Source organism: Sorex fumeus, unplaced genomic scaffold (genome assembly GCF_029834395.1).
Source record: "Sorex fumeus unplaced genomic scaffold, SorFum_2.1 ptg000063l, whole genome shotgun sequence".
NCBI lineage: Eukaryota > Metazoa > Chordata > Mammalia > Eulipotyphla > Soricidae > Sorex > Sorex fumeus.
The window spans coordinates 75927646-75947099 of NW_026606120.1; the positions used below are offsets into that span (position 1 = coordinate 75927646).

Genomic DNA, 19454 nt, shown 5'->3' on the forward strand with positions numbered 1-19454 from the left:
CTACACTGAGCCTCCTCCTGGCAGGGCGACTGGGCCTGGCGCTGCCCCTTTGTACCCAGCTGTCTGGGGGGAGGGGCGCCCTGCGGGGAGGGCGGGGTGGATGGTGGGAAGCCACAGGGCGCACAGCAAGGGAAGCGGGGCTGGCGGGGGGCGCAGGAGGAGGGAAGGCGCCCACACTAATCTGCCATCTCGCATCCGTCTGCCGCTGTCTCCATGGTGGCAAGTGGGCGCTGCTGTCTGAATTATCACCCCCTGCTGCCAGGGCCCAGGCAGCAGCCAAGTGTTTATGTCCATCAGCACAGCACTGAGCGAACCTCAGAGAAAGTGATAATGGAGCTAGAGGGGCAGCCTTGGGGGCTGCTGAGTATCTATGCCCCAGCCCCCCAGGGAGCTTATCACCCCAGACAGGAGCCACAGCGGGGGCGAGGGGGAGGAGGTGGAGGCTGTGGCTCAGTCAGACGGATGGGGGAGGGGGCAACCCAGGGGCCCAGGCGGGAGTAGCCCCCCCACTCCCCCTCGGGCCCTGAAAACCCAGGCTAGGGAAAAAACACCCCATCCCCCAGCAAGAAAGCTGCCAGACCAGCAGAGGGTCACTAGAGAACTTTTATTTCTGAAAATTAAAGTACATACAGCAATATACAAAACAAAACCTTGCAATAATATAAATTTTTACACTATGAAGTATACATTGGAATTTGAATGCGGTGGCCAGGCCAGCGGCGTTCAAACCATCGTGCGGACAGGTTGTGGGCTCCATGGAATCTCAGCTGGGCTGGGGGTCCTGGAGGGCTGTCATTTAAAGCAATGGAGGGGGGCCCACATGAGTCTCAGCTGCTCTCAGAACTTTTGCTTCCGCCGGCGTTCACACCAGATCCACCTGCTGCCCAGAAGCCTGGAACTTTCCTCGGTTCCAAGACTGGAAGTCCACAGAGCTCCCCACAGAAGCCCAGAGCCCATGCCCCTGGGAGATGGGCTGGGGAGTAGGGAGTGATGGCCCCTCCACATTCCCGGGGTGCCGGGAACCAACCATCCTATCTTGAAGAGGTGAGGCCCCGATTCGGACACTGGCTAATGCGGGAGTGAGGACTGGCTTTCTGAGGGACTCCAGTGCCCCCAGCAGGCTGCTTGGGACCCCCGAGTCCCCTTGCCTCACCTCTGCAGGGGCCCAGGGCCCGCTGCTCTGTTCTGAAGTGAGAGGCCAGTGGGAGCCTCTGCCTCATCTTGGCCCCCGTATGGGGTGGCCAGGCGGGGTGCGCATCCCCTCCCTTGGGCGAACCTCCACTCTGCAGCCGGCCACGTCGGGGGGTGCCATGGGAAACCGCCTGGAAACTGGGTGAAGAACCTTATTCCCTGAGCTTCGACTCGGCTGGGCGCCCCCAGTCTGCACTCTGTCTCCCCCCTCCCCAATGCTTCCTCTTTGATCCCAGGAATCTGGCCTCAGGATTCCTAAGGCCAGCGGGACAGAGGGAGACATGCCAGAGGGGGTGGAGCGCAGAGGCAGCAGGGTTGGGGAGGAAGGAAGGAAGGAAGGAGCACCCCATCCCGTATAAGGCACCCACAGAAACAGAAGCGCGGGGTGAGGGAGAAAGGAGGCCAGGTGCAGGGGCCCCCGCTGCCCAGCTAATGAGCCAACAACATTCAAGGGGAAAATAACTTTGCTTGTGAAAATGAGCCCAGCAATGTGCAGTCTCTCCCTCACCCCTCCTCAGTGGACACCACAGGCACCCCCACCCCCATCCCTGGGCGGGGGGACTTTAGAGGATAGATCTGAACCCATCTGGGAGTTCATATAAATTATTAGCCTGAAAGAAGCTTCAAGTCTCAAGCATCAGAGACTGCTGGCTGAGTCACTGCAAATACATAAAAGGTTTGGCCAAACTTGGTGTTTTTTTGTTTTTGTTTTTTGTTTGTTTTTGCCTCCCCACCCCTCTTGTTTGTGAATTTACAGAGACATCTAGGGACTTTGAAAGTTGTGTCTCCTAGCTGGACACAAGCTGGGTTGAAAGTGCAATGCCAGGAGGACTTCTTGTTGGACCTGGGGCTTCAGCCTACAGATCTGGGCGGAGGGGCACCCTGGCCCTGAGGCACTTGTCTCAAACAAGGAAAGTGGCTGAGAGGAGGGGGTGGGGGCGGGAGACAGTTCCTTTTCCTCCCTCTCGCCTCGTTCCACCTCCTGTGATCTATTCCGGAGTCCACATTCTTGGTTGCATTTACAGAAAAAGCCTATCACCCACATTCACTCGTTTCTCTATTAACAAAGTGCCCAGATGGTTCAAAGATAGCAGAAGTAGGAGATTTAAAAAAAAAAATCTGGACCCACCCCCCCACCCCCCTAGTAAGGAGTCACCGACGATCTGGGGTCTGGCTGGCAAGGGGTGGGTGGGATACGGGGTGTCTCCATTGCTCTCTGTAGCATCCAGCCTTGCTCCTCACATGGGAGAGGTCGCGCACTCCGAGGTCAGTTCCATGTCAAAGGTGAGGGACTCTGGGGGACAGACAGGGACAGCTGCTTCAGTCGTCTGAGCCCTGCAGCAGGCAGGACCTGCACCCTTGACCTCCAGCAGAGACAGGCCCAGGCCACTGCAGCCATCCAGCCAAGGCTGGGTAGACAGAGCAGACCTCCCCTCTCCCCCACCCTGCCCCCAGGCTCTTACCTCGGGGAGGGCGCAGGCTCCCTGCCTCACTTGTCCCCCACTCTCCGCACTTAAGAGAGGCCTAAGGCTGCCCACCCCATGAAGGCAGCAGCCACCAATACCCGCGAGCTCTTGAAACCAACGTGGACCGTCCACCAGGAGACAGTGCACCACTTGGCAGAGAAGAGCCAGGAGACAGCTCCATGGGCTGGAGCCGGGCTTTGCATGCAGGGGCCCCCAGGTTCCATCCCGGGCACTGTAGGGTCCCTCCAGCACCGCCAGGTGTGGCCCCAAAAGAAACAAAATCAAATAAAAAATACATTTGGTGGATTTTAAAGATTTGGAATCCACCCCAATCCGACCTTACTCATGTTCTTGCCTGTTTAGAGCTCATGCACTGGATTTGTTGGGGTAGGAAAAGACAGGTGATGAAAGTGAACTTCGAGTGGGGGGAGTCCAATCTCCATGGCTGTGCTGATTGTAAGGCGGCTGCCAGCCAACGCACACTTACGGATGAACGCCAGGGAATGTTCTAGAACCTCTTCCTCCCAATCCATGCGACCAGCTCTGCGCGCTCTGCCTGACCTCCCTGACAGAGACCACGGCTGCTCCCCCCCAAATACTCACCGAACTGCCCTCCTGCTGAGGGTTCAGCACCTTCCCCATTACTTCCAAACTGCATCAATGAATCTAAAGTGCGGGGGGACATCGGCAGGTCAATGGTATTACTGCAGGTCGTTCTGTAGGAAAGGGGGCGCCGGAGGGGAGAGGGGCAGGGTTGACAAGACACAATGGAGGAAAAAAAAAAAAAGAAAGAAAGAACAAAACACACACACACAAGCCATCAAACTCTGGTCTCCAACAGAAAAATAAAGGCTCGAGCTTCTTAAACACACAAGGTCACCGAGTGCTACACAGAGCCTGGGGTCCCCCACCCTCGAAGGCACCGGCTCCCCCCGGGCGGGCAGGCAGGTGAGCAGGCGCCATCCCGGGGCTCCCTGAGCATCTCAGAAATAAAAGTGAACAAAGGGGTAAGGGAAGCCACTTACGGTGTCACGCAGATAAACTTGGTCTTCAGGTAGGGGGCAGCACCTGGGAAGAAAACTGGGGGTCAGTGATGGGCGGGGGAGGGAATGGGGCAGGAGGAAGATTGCAGCCTCACCCCTCCAGCTTGGAGGAGGGAACTGTCCCTGCATGGCCACCCTTGTTGAGACGACTGGGGGCTCGCAGTATGGACCTTCAGTCCTTTCCATGGAGCTGGCCTGACCCTCGGGCACCCATTCGTAGGCCCTGGTCCCATGCGCAGCTAGGCCACTGCCACTCATAGCCCTAATGTGGCATGAAGAATGTGTGCTGGCCGGGGCCATATCTCTTAGATAACTCCTGGCCAGCGGGAACAGAGGCTGTGCCGCCTGGACAGTTGTCCTCTCAGCTGCCAATGTCACCGTGTCTTTAGGGGCCTGTGGTCCCAGAGCTGGGGGGATACAGACAGCACTCAGCTGCCCGAGGGTGCTGCCGCGGGCCTCTGGATAACTGCACACAACAGGAGACCCAGGACAGTGCTGCGGCAGGGCTGACAGCTCTGGGCTGCAGACAGGTGGCCTGGACTTCCCTCTGTTTCAGCAGCTAAGGGAGCCAGCCAGGGCCAGGCATCTGACTCAAGAACAAGATGGGGGACGGGGCGGTGCCCACTTTGAGGGTCTTGGGCATTCAGAATTCTTGTCCAATAGAAAAGGAAGGAGGGAAGCAGGGGCCTGCAGGGGCTTAAACCCTGTTTCCAGAGCCTCAGAGATTCAGTGAAAAAAAATCACTCAGGTGGGGTGGGTGGCCCAAGAGACACACAATTTGGGCTGGAGCAATAGCACACCAGGTAGGGCATTTGCCTTGCATGTGGTCAACCCGGGTTCAATTCCCAGTATCCCATATGGTCCCCCAAGCAACACCAGGAGTAATTCCTGACTGCATGTGCCAGGAATAACCCCTGTGCATCACTGGGCGTGACCCAGGAATAAAAAAAAAAAGAGAGAGAGACACACACACACACAGTTGTACAACTCGAGGCTTTGGAGAAAGTCTGACAGCAATTCGTTCTCCCAGCGAAGGGCCCTGCACTACCAATAGAACTTCTGTGCTGGAGAATGTCCTAAGGCCAGTCTGACAGCTCAATGGGCTGAGCCTGGTTTTGTCTGCAGGAGGCCTGGGTTACACCCCTGGTATCACATGGTCAAAAATGAATGAAAAAATTTATTTTTTCCCCAATTTAATTACTTATTTTCTAAAAAGTTAAAAAAATGAATGTATGCAGTCCTCAGTTGAGTACTCAATGCTAATAAGAGTCATCAAAAATGTGTTTGAATAATACAAAAAGTTCATGTGCTCAAATTGAAAACATGTGCTACAAACAATAATGACAACAAAACAAAAAACAACAACAAAAACCATTCAGACACCTAACATTCACACTATACCAGAATTCTGCCTGTAACAAACAGTGAATTTTGTCCCCTAAAAATAGCATATGGGATAAAAACTTCATTTAAACCCAACGAGTGAAGATGCATGATTTTGTGCTGAACGGACAGATGTTCAGTCTATTCACCACCGCAGCTGCGGCCAAAAAATAAATAAATAAAATTCTCATTCATAGAACTCTAATCCTGAGTGTCAGATCCAAAGAGATCAGGTAGCTTAGGAACCTCACCTTTGGGGCACAACCGGAGATGGACATAAATCCTGAATAAACAAGAGAGCAGCAGAAGCAAAGGGGAGCAGAGACAAGGCCCCAGTGTGGGGCGGTGAACATGAGGTTCCAACACGAAGGCGCGGGGCAAGTCATCTACCTCAGAGAGAGGATCTCTCCCTCAAGGCCTGAGGAGAGCTGTGTGGGTTTCCAGGGTGAAGAAAGGAGAGGGGAGCTGTCCTGGGGAGGTATCTGGCATCCTGAAAACTCTTGAGGGTGGCCACATGCATACACATGCTCCCACACATGTACATTTCCCCATACACGTGTGAACACATGCACATGCACACACACACACACTCCACACACCCTACATCCGGACTCTCTCCACGTGTTTATCCCGGGGGGCTCCCTTGGGAACACTCCTGGCACCCGCCCCAGGAAGGCAGCCGAAGTCCCAAGTTATCAGCTCTGTGTCCCCCTCAACATCCTGACCCAGAAGGAAAACCAAGTCTCTGTGGGAAGGGACCTGGTCTCCGAGCCCTTCTGGAGGAGGCGATGGGAACAGAGGGCACAGCCTCAGGCTGGGAACTTGGATCTCGAAAGCAAAACTGAGTCCAAGGACCAGCACTTGGGCCTCAACGTCCTCCGCAAAGGGAACCAAGGGAGCATGGGGCGGCCGATAAACCCATCTCCTAACTGAAGCCCTGCGTGGAGGGTGAGATAAGCAGCAGACAGGAAATGAGAGTTCGACTTGTCAACGAAGCAGCAGAGTGCAGTAGGAGAACAAAGGAGTGTGGATCGCAGAGGCGCTCTGATTCCCTCCTCCCAGGCCCATTCTTGCAACCTCAAGAAATTCCGAAGGGAACTCTGAGGAGAAGGTGGAAGGGAAGCCAGTGGGCAAGTGTGTGAGAACTATTAGTCTTAGGGCAGAATTTCATTTTTGGGGGGTCATACCTGGAGATGCACAAGGGTTACTCCTGGCTTTGCACTCAGGAATTACTCCTGGCAGTGCTCAGGGGGACCATATGGGATGCTGGGAATCGAACCTGGTCAGCCGCATGCAAGGCAAATGCCCTACCCGCTGTACTATCGCTCCAGTCCCTCAGGGCAGAATTTCAAGAAGCCACCAGGACAGGCAGAGGCCCTGCCCTCAGAGGAGCCTACCCGAGAGCCCACGGATGGCTCAATGGCTCAGCCCCAGGCATACTTCTCCTGCAGGAGGCCCAGATTCGATCCCAGGCAGGCACCACCTGGCCCCGAGTCCCACTGGGAGCAAGAGAACCAAGCTGGGAGTAGTACCTCCAAGCACCCGAAACAAAGCATTAAACTAAAAATAAAAAAAAAAACCTTTAAAAATGAAATCAAAACAGAACAAAGCAGAGATCCTGGTCCTGTGCGCACTGCAGTGCAGTGGCGGCAGAGCTGGAGAGCACAGGTTGGGCGGAAAACCGTTTCCACACAATGGGCACACTCGTTCCTGCATATTACAAGTCACCTCTCCTACAGACCTGAGAGTGCCACGATGGGGAGACAGGGGGCACAGGGGTGGGGCGCCGAGAGAATGGTGGACGAAAACGGACACTGGTGGAGTGTGGTGTTGGAACATTGTCCATATGAAACCCCATCATGGACAGCATGGTAAATCATGGTGAGGAAAAAAAAATTTTTTTTTCAGAATAGTAAGACATCCTTCAGGGGACTGCACATTCTGAGCACCTGTTCATGGCCCTCCCACCAGTCACCCAACCCCCCCCCCCACCTCATCCTCTTGTCATTCAGGGCTCTGACGCAGGCCCCAGCGCTGCCCACACTCACTTCCTCCAGGGAGCCTTTCTTCTTCCCACTCGCTACTGTTTCCACTGCTCAGGGAGGGGGAAAGGAAACGGGCCAGACTGCAGTGTCAGGGACCAATAGGAGTGGGGCTGCGCTGGCTGGGCCTCTGGGGACCTTGGGGCTCTGGCCTCACTCTCAGATGTGTGGGTGCTGAACCCTACCCCCATGTGCTGCCTGCGGGGTGGGGACTATGGCTCGGTGCTGGCCTCAAAGCACTGGTTGAGACAGGCATGAGCTCCAGGTCACGTGGGCACAGACCCATGTGTCTCCCCGTCACCTCCCACCTCTCCCCCAAATCTGATGCCTGACGTGGAAAATCAACAACTACCTGGGTCGGCCTCGGGGTGCTCCTGGCTCTCTGGGCGACAATACTTCCCGAACGCTTCTTCCTTGGGAATGTCAGGGTAGAGGTAGACCAGCGGGGACACGAGGATGTTGGTGGCATCCATGATCTTATAGCCCATAATGATCTCGGCGAAGGACATGTTGTTCAGTTGCTGCTTGGTGTAGGGCTCCACCGACTGGATCTGCGTCTTACCTGCCAGGAGGGCGATGTGGGAAGGGATGGTCGGGGAACTGAATGGGAACCAAGCGCACAGGGACTGGGAGAGAAATCAACCCAAATCTCCTTCCCAGCAGAGGATAAGACTTGGTGGGTGAGAGTCTGGATTTCCCACCCGCGCCTGGCACTGCAAATGCTATCCACCTCAGGAAAGGCTGGTTGGGAGAGTGGTGCGTGGATAACTACCTGCCTATTCAGAGTAGGAGAAGATGAGGAACCCAATCCCGACAGCCAGGACTTAGTCTCCCAACCCCACCTAGAGTTTTGGAACAGCCAACTCCTCTCCCACCAGGGGGCAGTAGATGCTTGAAACCGGCAGTCATGGCTACCAGGTGGGGTCAGGGAGAGCCGCTTACCACTGATGTCCTTCTCCACCCAGGTGAACGTGACTCCTCCTTCTTTGCTGCTTTCACTGAACCTGAGCAGGAAGGTGCCCGGGGGCTTGGTGCTCAGGATGGCGCGCTCTCGCTCCTTACTGATGAAGCCCATGATGTACCTGCAAAGAGGAGTAATGACTAGGCTGGAACTCAGAGGGGCCCTGCCAAGGGCCCACAGAGAGAACAAGCTGCTGGTTAGACCTGGTGATTCCATCAGACTTGAGTGCCAACCTACCCTTCGTTCCAAAGAGCCAAGATGTATTTTTTCACAAGGTCAATGATGTTGTCTAGCCAGACCCAGAAGGAGAAGCCCTTGCCAGCCATGTTTTCCTGGAGAAAAGATGAAACATGGTTTGTGGCCATCCCAGTCACCCCCCACAAACTCCCCAAATCCTCAGGCAATGGGGGCCCTGGGAACACCCCAATCCTCAGGCCCAGCTACCCTCGGGGGGTCCTGCAGGCCACTGGACCCAGAAAGTCTGAACACCCCAACCCATTCTTGAAGGGACCTAACACATGACTTACTTTACAAAACTTGGCCCACGTGATCTGACACCCTGAGTAGTTCACACCAGGCCCTGTGGGAAACCAAGAACAAAGTGATGTGACTTGAAGCTACATCTTTCCTGGCACTTGGCACAACCACATCTGTCCCACGAGGGGCCAAGAATCCCCTGGTTTTCACATATTTGAAGGTCACCGCCCACCCCACCCAGGGGTGCTCACCCACAAAGCCCCAGCCTGTGTCCACACTACCTGCCCCCAGCTGCTGAGCCCAGCAGATGAGGTGGGTGGTTAGAGGGCAGCAGGGGTGCCCAGCTCTCACCATGTGCAGTGGCCCCTGGGCAATAGCACACAGATGCTGAGACCTGGTGCCGGAGGAGAACACTGAGTGGTGATGCCAGACAAGATGCTGGGAGTTCAGGGAGTGCATGAAGTCATCTACCAAAACCATTTTCTCAGATAAAAAATGAAAAGTCAGCCTATAGTATGCTGATGAAGTGGACAGTGGTGCCAAGCCACTGGTGCTGTCCTCGAATACCTGGGAAATGCCTTTTCAAGGTGAAAGCCATGTACTGGAGGCAGAGGGGACCACTACTGAGAGACAAGGGCTCTCTCTCATCCCATAAAATGAACCCCAGTGAGCTAGAGAGGTAGTAGAGTGGGTAAGGCACTTGCTCTGAGCTCAGCAGATCCGGGTTTGATCCCTGGCACCCAAATGGTCCTCCAAGCACAAGAGCCAGGAGAAACCCCTGAGCATCACCAGTGTGGTAACCCCTCAAGAAAGATCCCCTGGCTTGGGAAACTCTCCCGGACAAAGAGCCTGAGTTGCTTTTCTGAGGAGGGCATGAGAGAGGGCACGAGAAACACTGACCTAAGAGCTTCTCCGCCAGTGTGGTCAGCTGCTCGATGCTCAGCCCTCGCTTGGTGGTGGAGGAGAACTGCCAGCTCAGCACCTCAGCCACCTGATCCCACGTCCCAATGGGAGGCTTGGTGAAGAAGTTCACGTTCTGGTGGCAAGAACAGACCAGAGGGCAGCACTAGGGGGCGCACAAGCTCCAGGCACGGGGAAGCAGGCTTCCTGGCTGGGGCACTCACCTTGGGGTTGTTGGTCAGCATATTGTACCACAGGATGGATGCCCAGGCATTTGGCATCTGACAGATGTTGGAGATCACCACAACGGGCAGGGAGTGGGTCTGTGGAGAAAGGGAGGCATAAGCCGGGGAAATGGAGGGCCCCCAGAGATCTGACTATCTTTTGTCTGACTTATTGGGGCAGGGTGGTTTGGGCCACACCTGGGGTGCTCAGGGATCAACTCTAGCTCTGTGCTCAGGGGAGCCTGTGGGGTGTTGGGGTTCCAACCTGAGTTGGCAAAATGCAAAGCAAGTGCCCTACCCGCTGTGCAGTGGCTCCTGCCTACCTCCCAACAATTTCATCACCCTGACTCACAGGGCTTGAAACAAGAAGCTGTGCCATATCCCACACCTTTGCCCAGCCTGAAGAGCCAGCAGCTGCAGTCAGCCCAACTAGATACTCACAAAATGTGACTTGCCAAAAGCCGGACCCATGTTCCTAACAGAGCCCCTATTTATAAAGCCTAAAGCCACTCTCCAGGAATGGGAATTGTATCTGTCCACTAAACAGTCGTCCCAGAAATCAAGGACTGGGGTTCTTACCTCTTCAAAGTGTGTGTGTGTGTGTGTGTGTGTGAGAGAGAGAGAGAGAGAGAGAGAGAGAGAGAGAGAGAGAGAGAGAGAGAGAGAGAGAATGCATGCACGTGTGCACTTGTGTGTACTTGTGTTTCTGTGGCAGTTGTCGGGGACTGAACCCAGGGTCTTATGCATAGTGACACATTTTTAATTTAAAGCTCAGTGGGGGCGCTGGAGCGATACCACAGAGGGTAGGGCATTTGCCTTGCACACGGTCGACCCGGGTTCGATTCTCAGCATCTCATATGGTCCCCCGAGCACCACCAGGAGTAATTCCTGAGTGCATGAGCCAGGAGTAACCCCTGTGCAATGCCAGGTGTGACCCAAAAAGCAAAAAATAAATAAGTAAATAAAGCTCAGTGGGGCACAGCCAGAGAGAGATAGCACAGTGGGCAGGACACTTGCCTTGCCTATAGCCAAACCAGATTTGGTCCCTGGCACCACCAGGAGTGCTTTCCCTGGTACTGCCAGGAGTGAGTCCTCAGGAATAAGCTCTGAACACTACCAGCTATGGCTAGAAAACAACAACCAAAAGCTCAATGGTGGCAAAAAAGAATAGCTCAATGGTGCTGTAGAGATAAGTAAGCCAACCGTGGTTGGATTCCCAATTCTGGTTTGATTCCCAACATGGCATATGGGCCACCAGTGCTGCCAGGCGTGACACAGCCCTTGAGAAACTGCCCAAAACTAAAAATAACAATAGTGATAAACAATATAAAGCTTAACTGAGTTGGTTTAAAAAATGTCAATATTTTCTGTTTATTAAAACCACTGGCTGCTGGGGTTGGGCGGAGGGCAGGTAGAGATATCTCAAAGGGTTGGTGGCTGGCTTGGCATGCTGGAGGCCCAGGTGAGGCTCCTGGCACCACGTGGTCCCCAAAGCACATCAGGAGTGCCCCTGGAGCAGCCAGCCAGAAGTAGGCCCTGAGCACAACTGGATGTGGTCCCAAAATAAGACCACAAAATACCACTTTGCTCAAACTTTATCAAATTTTTGGAAAGCTGAGTGTACATATGAACACATATATATGCATATATAAAGACTATGTGTGTGTGAGTGTATATATGTGTGTGTATATGTATATATATGTATACACACACACCACAATTAAGACTTTATTCTCAGGTGGTCATGTGGGAGTGAGCATTTGGGGGGGGGAAAGTCAACAAGAAGAAACTGTTTAAGGGCTGGAGCAATAGCACAGAGGGTAGGGCGTTTGCCTTGCACACGGTTGACCCGGGTTCGATTCTCAGCATCCCATATGGTCTCTCTGACCACTGCCAGGAGTAATTTCTGAGTGCATGAGCCAGGAGTAACCCCTGAGCATTGCAGGGTGTGACCCCCCCCCAAAAAAAAGAAGAAGAAGAAACTGTTCAGTCAAGTCACCACCCCATCTGGAGGAAGATCCCCCAACTGGAATCTGTAGTCGTGAACTGCCCCTACCCACGGTCTGTCCCAACCCTGCCCGAAGACTCACCTCGAGGTCAATCTTGAGACCCTGGTGATACACCTCAGTCTCGAAGGTGATCAGATGTAGCTCCTCGGTGACAATCAGAGAGGCCTAAGGAGAGAGGGGGCACAATGCACTAAAGCCAGACTGCAGTGGCAGGTGGCCACTCCCCGCAGACCAACACCAGGTAGGAGCTCTGGGGGCTGGAGCGCACACCTGGCATATCTGTAGCCCTAAGTTCGATTCCAGGTACCACACGGCCTCCAGAGCATGGCCAGGTGGTCCCCAGTTCTGCTAGGCCTGGCAGCAGCGCCCTGCTGGCCACGGATTATCGGAAGTAACCTCTAGATTTCCTGAACATTATCTGGGGGGACTCCCCGCCCCACAAAGAAGACCCTCCCAGTCTCAGGAGAAGACTCAACGTCACTGCATTCCTTCCCCGTCCCTCTTTCCTTCCACCTCGCTATTTGTCTTTCAGGCTTCTCATTCCTTAGCTTCTCTCCAGAGTTTACCATGTATACAACCTGAATGAGTGACACATTGCTGAATTTGGGAATTTGTGAGCCTTTATACATGGGAACCTATGTCCTATGCATACTTCTGTGATTCACATATCACATCCATGTGGTTGTGGGCACCTGCAATTTACTCAGTTTTACAGCTATATTTATTTGTCCAGCTCTTCCACAAATCATTCATCAATTCTAGGGAGTCTTTATTTGGGTTGTTTAGGATGACACTCAGGCCGTGGTGACATTGATATTTGTCTCCCGGGACACATGTATAAAGATCTCTATGATGCTCCCTATTGGGGGAGGGCATCGCTGGCTTATTAGGTATGTTCTTTTTTTTTTTTTCTTTTTTAATAAAGCTAAATTGTTCTCCAGAGGCCGGAACAATTTATACTGCTCTCAGCAAAACAACAACCTATTCTGAACAAAATACTGATGAATTCTCAGAAATGGAGTACAATTGGCTTGTTTGGTTGTTTGTTTAGGCCACATCCAGCTGTGCTCAGGGCTTACTCCTGGATCTGTGCTCAGGGATCACTCGTAGAGGGGCTCAGGGGACCATATTGGGTGCCAGGGTTAGAACCTGCGTCAGCTATATGCAAAGGCAAGCGCCTTACCTGCTACACCATCTCTTCAGCCCCCTCCAATTTATTTTTTAAAACATTTTAAGTATATTGGATTAAATATATTAATTTCTTTTAAAGTTTAATCCAATATACTCAAAATGTTATCACATTAACATACAATTGATAGAAAAACTATTGAGATCTTTTACATTATCTAACATAAGTCTTTTGAAATCTACTCTTTGTACTTAAAAGTACAAATCACAGGACCAGAGCAATAGTACAGCAGGTAGGGTGCTTGCCCTGCACTTAATCGACCCAGGTACCATATATCTGGCACCATATATGGTCCCCTGAGCCTGTCAGAAGAGATGCCAGGAAGAAGTCCTGAGCACTGCTGGCTATGGTAGTGTGGGATGTGGCCCGAAACAAAACCGCAAAAGAATACTTTTTTTAAAGAGAGAGTACAGGCTAGTTCAGACACTGAATTGTCAATGGATAAAGTGAGATGAGGTCCCAGGGCTAGGATGATACCTCAAAGGATAGAGCAAGCACAGACTCAACATGAGCAAGGCCCTGGTTCAATCCCCAGTCCCTCCAATTCTCTTTAAAACATTCTGTTTCTGATTACAGAAGTAAAACAATTCTGTCAAGCATGCAAATATTAATATTTGGTGTGAAGTAACCTACTAGGGGAGAAGCAGCTCAATGGGCTAGCACGGGCTTGGTATACGGGAGGCCCTGGCTTCAATTCCTGGGACTTTATGTCCTCTGAGCCCTCTAGGAGCCCTCTAGGAGCACAAAGCTGAGAGTAGCCCTTGAACATGTCCAGTGTTAGCTCCCCCCAAAATAACAAAATCAAGGGGAATGGAGCAATAGGACAGCTAGTAGGGCATTTGCTTTGCAGAGGCTGACCTGGGTTAGATCCCCAGCACCCACATGCTCCCCCAAGCCCACCAGGAATGATCCCTGAGCACAGAGGCAGGAGTAAGCTCTGAGCACCCCCCCGAAAAAACCCCCCAAATTAGGAGTCTCAGATTTTAATAGCTATATAACAACATAAGCATATTTTCTATATATTCTTCTAAAAATTTTGTTTCTTTTTTGGCCACACCCAGCAGTCCTCAGGGCTTAATCCCAGCTTGGAGCTCAAAGTTAGGATTTTTTAATGTATACATGAACTCACAAAAACAATACAGTACATTTCTTTAAACAAATTGACATTTTAATATATATAGGATGATTACACTAGAATATGTGAATAATATATTACTGAGCTAGCATATAATTGTATACTAGCAATATATATAGACTAGAAATAAACTAAAATGACTGTATTTGTTCAGAAATATACCAAAGGGGCTGGAATGATAGTACTGTGAGTTGGGTGCTTGCCTTGCCTACAGCTGGCAAGGGTTTAATCCTGGCATCCCATATGATCCCTCGAACACTGCCCAGGAGTAATTCCTGAGTGCAGAGCCTGGAGCAAGCCCCAAGTATCACTATGTGAGGCCCAATAACCAAAAACAAATAAATAAATGAAAATATACTAACTATACTGTAGTTACTCTGCATCTTACTTATTCGTTCTGTTTTTGAGTCAGACTTGGCAGTGTGCAGGGCTTTCTCCTGGCTCTGTGCTCAGGGATCACCCCTGGTGGTACTCAGGGGACCTAATGGGTGCTAGGGAATTAAAGCAGGATTCTTTGCATGAAAAGCAAGCACCCTACCTGCTGTTCTATTTCTTCAGCCCCTGCAACTCACTTTTATAAAAAAAAAGAAAAGCCACATATTTTTCCATATCTTTGTATATAGACTTTATATATAGACTTCAACTCATTAATTGTTAAGTTAAAAATTCCTGTTCTTAAAAATTTTTATATGTATACTTTTAAAGGTCTACTATATAGGAGGGCTGGAGCAATACCACAGCAGGTAGGGCGTTTGCTTTGCACACAGCCGACCTGGGTTCGATTCCCAGCATCCCACATGGTCCCCTGAGCACCGCCAGGAATAATTCCTGAGTGCAGAGCCAGGAGTAATCCCTGCGCATTGCCAGGTGTGACCCCAAAGCAAAAACAAACAAACAAAAGGTCTACCATATACCAGAGAAGCCAGAAGACTGATTCAAGAGACAGACATACAGAGAGAACAGGGGGGCCCCGGGATGTGCCGGTGGCTTTCCTCCCCAGCACAACTTACGTCACAGTTGGCTCGACCCCCGTTCCCACACCTCTGTTCTCTCAGGGTCTGGAAGGAAAGCAGAGAGCACCTAAGAGGGGGGCCGTTCCCTCTGCCGAAGCCCCTGGAGGAGGGGAGCCCAGCTGCCCCACATACCAAGTGTTTGAACTCTGCGGAGAGGCTGCCGTTGTTGGATTCTTCCATGTTCATCACTTTGGTGTTTGTGCCCAGAATGTTAAATTTCCGGGACCTGAATCATAGGGGAAAACCCAGTGCCACAGGTGACCTGAGGTCAGTGAACAGATGTGATTAAGAGAAGGCAAAGGAAGCCTCTGGGTGGCACTTACCCTCGGAGAGCGGCCACGTCCCCGGAGTCTCTGTGGAGAACACAATGCATGTTACCAAAACCCTGTGCTTCAGCCGCGCCCATTTTGACACTGGGGGATAGCTGCACTCTTGGGGTGCCTCCCATCAACATTCCTCTCCCCCATGTCTGTGCAACCCTCTCCTGAGCCATCAACACAGTGGTGGCCCACCTGACTCACAGGCTCCCCCTCGTCCCCTCCCACCCACAAATCTGCTCAGGCACCCTATCCCTATCCCCAGGTGACCAATGGTGAAGTATCCAAAGGTCATGATGCCATTGGAAAGGTATTTCATTCCATCCCACACAAAACCCTGCACAAGGGCTCCGGCTTTGCAGGAGTGCGCCTGTGGCCTAACTGCAACCAACACCCAGAGAAAAGTCACGGAGTTCCTGGCCCTTGATGACAAGTCACGAATCTCACCACCAGAACTTGATCTAACTCCACATTCCCAGTTGTCTTGGTTATCCTTTCAGCCACCCTGGGGTTTCTATAAAGGTTTACTGTCCCCTGGAACTCAACAGCTTCCCATTCAATCTCCGTGGAAGTAATCTTTCCAGTATGTTGCCTGACCTCAACAAAAAAATTTTTAGTCATAATTTCCCATTCTTTTTTTTTTCTTTTCTTTTTGGTTCATACCTGGTCATGCACAGGGGTTACTCCTGGCTTTGCACTCAGGAATCATTCCTGGCAGTGCTTAGGGGACCATATGGGATGCTGGGAATCGAACCTGGGTCGGCTGTGTGCAAGGCAAATGCCCTACCCACTGTGCTATTGCTCCAGCCCCAATTTCCCATTCTTTTAATTTTCTCTTTTTATTATTGAAACACTATTAAAAAACACACACATTAGGCACCATGATTTGTAATGTTGTTAATAACAGAGTTGCTGTCATCGAAGTTCCAACTCCACACCAACCACTAGTGTTAGCATCCTTCCACCAATGTTCCTATTAAATAATTGGTAATCTGAGTTTACAGAATAAGTGATCAATTTTGGGGCCGGTGCAATAGTACAGTGGGTAAGGCGCTTGCCTTGCAGGTGGTCAACCCAGGTTCAATCCCTGGCATCCCATGTGGTTCCCTGAGCATTGATGAATTCCTGAGTGCAGAGCCAGGAGTAACCCCTGAGCACTTGCTAGGTGTGGCCCATAAAACAAAACAAATAAAAATAAAAGTGATCAATTTTTTTTGTTTTGGGACTATACCCGACTGTTCTCAGGGATCATTCCTGGAAGTGGATTAGATCTAGGGCTCCATCTGTGTTGAATTCATTCCAGTACTAGGTGCTTGCTCCCCTGTTCCCATTCCCCAATGATTGCTGATTAAAACATTCCTTTAGAGGCTGGAACAATAGTACAGCAGGTAGGGCGCTTGCCTTGTATGAGGCTGATCCGGTTCAATCCCACACTTCCTATATGATCTCCTGAGCACTGCCAGGAGTAATTTCTGAGTACAGAGCCAGGGTAACCCCTGAGCACTGCCGGGTATGACCCAAAAAGGCCCCCAAAATTTTCTTTATTGGGGACAGAATGATAGTACAGCAGGTAAGCCACTTGCCTTGAAAGTGGCTGACCCAGGTTCGATTGCTGGCACCCCATATGGTTACCTAACTTCACAAGGAGTGATCCCTGGGCACAGCCAGGTGTAGCCCCCAAACCAAACACACACCCCCATAAGTATTTCTTTCTCATGCAAACATCCTCATTCTCTTCAGATTCTTCAGATTTCAGACATCTAAAATTCAATAATAATGTATTTTTTTTACTTTTGCTGTCTAAGATTATCTGATAACAAATTAGATACTAATTTTTGTTTATCATAGCTACCACCTTCCTCCAGTCCTTAATTTTCTTAATAATTATTTTTCAATTTAAAATCATGACATTTTCAAATAAAGAACTATAGCATCTAAAAATAAGGATACATTTTCTTGTTTGCAAGAGCTTAGGTTGTTTCAGAGCTTAGGTGTATGTTAGGTTTTGACAGTGTTCCAATAACGCGATGGATATAGGACAAACAGAAAAGAATCCATACAGCTAAAAATGGTATGGATTTTTATCCATCCCAATACTCTCCAGTTTCTGTATTATGGATCAATTAGTTCTAAGTTAAACTAAAGGAAAAGAGGAACTCGAGACCACAAGAGCACAGGCAACCCAACTCTTTCTACCAGCATTGTGGTCTTGTTCAGATAGAAACGATAATATGTAACCAGCCTCTTGAAAACATTTGCTCAAAAAACAAAGATCTCTGAATGGAGATAAAGCCTCTCAGTTTACATGAGTTCTGTCAAAGTTCTTTATTCTCTCTCATTTAAAAAAAAAAGAAAGGAAGAGTTAAGATAAGGCGTACTTACTTGTCAATACACACTTTAATTTTAAGCTGATAATTTAACTCAGGGAATTTAACCAGCAATCTGTTAGAAAAAGGGAAAAAAGTATGTGTGAGCAAAAGCACTAATCTATTAAAAAATATCAGTAAGTTCCTACCCCAAGGCTCTAAGTATCTAGTTAAAAAAACAAGTAACAGACTGCTAAATATATCCTTCCAAATCCCCCAATATATACTGGGAATACACTAAGAATGAAACATTCCCAGTTCCCCCACTTCCAATGCCAGCTGTGATCTTAAATTGAATCACCACCTCAGAGAAAAGCAGGATTGAAGAACAGAATACCAGCAGCATTATTCTGCCCCTTTTGCAGAGCTGAGGAGACATGAAGACCCCAGACTACAGGTCAGGAAACACGGCCCGCGGCTGCCCTTCCTGGAATTTTGGCCAGAAGAAGGGAGAGCTTCTCAGACAGCAAATCCCACATCCACTGTGGACTGCCTATGGTGGCTCAAAAAGAACACCCTGCCCACCAACCCTACTCTCCCTCAGTAAACATCTCCCTGTGCCACACCCACCTGACTTTAGTAGTAAACTGGACCCCCGTCTTGATGACTAATGGCCGGTCGGGGTGCATGGGCATGCAAGGCTGCCGCTCTACCACGAAGGCACTGCAAGACGGAGACAGGACAGCGGTCACAGCCTGGCCTGGGCCCTTGGAAGTACATCAGTCTCTCCCCTGGGATGGGATTTGGGTGGGGAGATGATGAGGGAAAGGGAGAGAAATTCCAAGTGACCTTTTCATTAAGTTTCGAAACAACTCCACGATCCTCTCCTCCAGCATGGGCCGATGCTGGACGATGGGATCCCCCTTGTAGGAGACCTTCTGCTGCAACTCCTCCAGTTTCTTAATTTGCTGGCGGGTCTGAAGCTGAGATTCTGCTAGTGAGGTTATCCTGCCAACACAATGCTAATGTTAGAAACCAAGGCAGTGTTCAGGGGTGCCGGTGGGGCTCGGGGAGGAGGGTGGGGGGATGGAGTAGGGGAAAGGGAAACCACAGAAATAAATAAATTCACTGTTCCATTCCCTCAAACAAGGGGGACTCTGTCTGTGTGTGAATATATACAACCTAATATTGACCTTTTCTCAACGTGCAGTTCAGTGGCATTAAGAAAAGGAAAATTTATTGTGGCCTTCTAAAATAGTTCCTTCTAGGGCTGGAGCAACAGTTCAGTGGGGAAGGCGCTTGCCAGACATGTTCGATCCTCAGCACCCTGTCACCTCAGAGCCCTGCCAGGAGTGATCCCTGAGTGCAGAGCCAGGAGTAATCCCAAGTACTGCTGGGTGTGGCCCAAAAATAAACAAACAGGGCTGGAGTGATAGCACAGCGGGTAGGGCGTTTGCCTTGCACGCAGCCAACATGACTGACACAGGTTCGATTCCTAGCACCCCATATGGTCCCCTCAGCACCGCCAGGAGCAATTCCTGAGTGCATGAGCCAGGAGTAGCCCCTGAGCATTGCTGGGTATGACCCAAAATGCAAAAATAAATAAACAAACAAACAAACAAACAAAATCCCTTTCTGGGGACAGAGAGACAGAACAAGAGAGACAGTACAAGGTGTAGGGTGCTTGTCTTACAACCAAACAACCCAGGTTCGATTCCTAACATCCTATATGGTTTCCTGAGCACTGCTAGGAATGAGTCCTGCGTGCAGAGCCAGAAGTAACCTCTGAGCATCATTA

The 19454-nt window shown here is 50.8% G+C and overlaps 1 protein-coding gene across 4 annotated transcripts in view; it reads right to left on the reverse strand.

Moving 5' to 3' along the window:
• Positions 1-585: 585 nt before the first annotated feature.
• STAT3 (signal transducer and activator of transcription 3) overlaps positions 586-19454 on the reverse strand; it is a 60986-nt gene continuing 42117 nt past the window's right edge. Inside the window, exons 9-24 of one of the 4 annotated variants that reach the window (XM_056126996.1) lie at positions 18506-18664; positions 18287-18379; positions 17733-17792; positions 15357-15386; positions 15166-15259; positions 15031-15078; positions 11778-11861; positions 9688-9786; positions 9464-9599; positions 8614-8666; positions 8324-8418; positions 8068-8207; positions 7478-7687; positions 3683-3725; positions 3261-3323; positions 586-2485 (exon numbers count right to left, since the gene is read on the reverse strand). In XM_056126996.1, coding sequence (XP_055982971.1) covers positions 3299-3323; positions 3683-3725; positions 7478-7687; positions 8068-8207; positions 8324-8418; positions 8614-8666; positions 9464-9599; positions 9688-9786; positions 11778-11861; positions 15031-15078; positions 15166-15259; positions 15357-15386; positions 17733-17792; positions 18287-18379; positions 18506-18664 — 1369 coding nt within the window. In that variant the 3' untranslated portion in view covers positions 586-2485; positions 3261-3298. Of the gene's footprint in view, positions 2486-3260; positions 3374-3682; positions 3726-7474; positions 7688-8067; positions 8208-8323; positions 8419-8613; positions 8667-9463; positions 9600-9687; positions 9787-11777; positions 11862-15030; positions 15079-15165; positions 15260-15356; positions 15387-17732; positions 17793-18286; positions 18380-18505; positions 18665-19454 lie in introns of all 4 variants that reach the window. The other 3 variants (XM_056126994.1, XM_056126995.1, XM_056126993.1) reach the window with 3 other exon arrangements.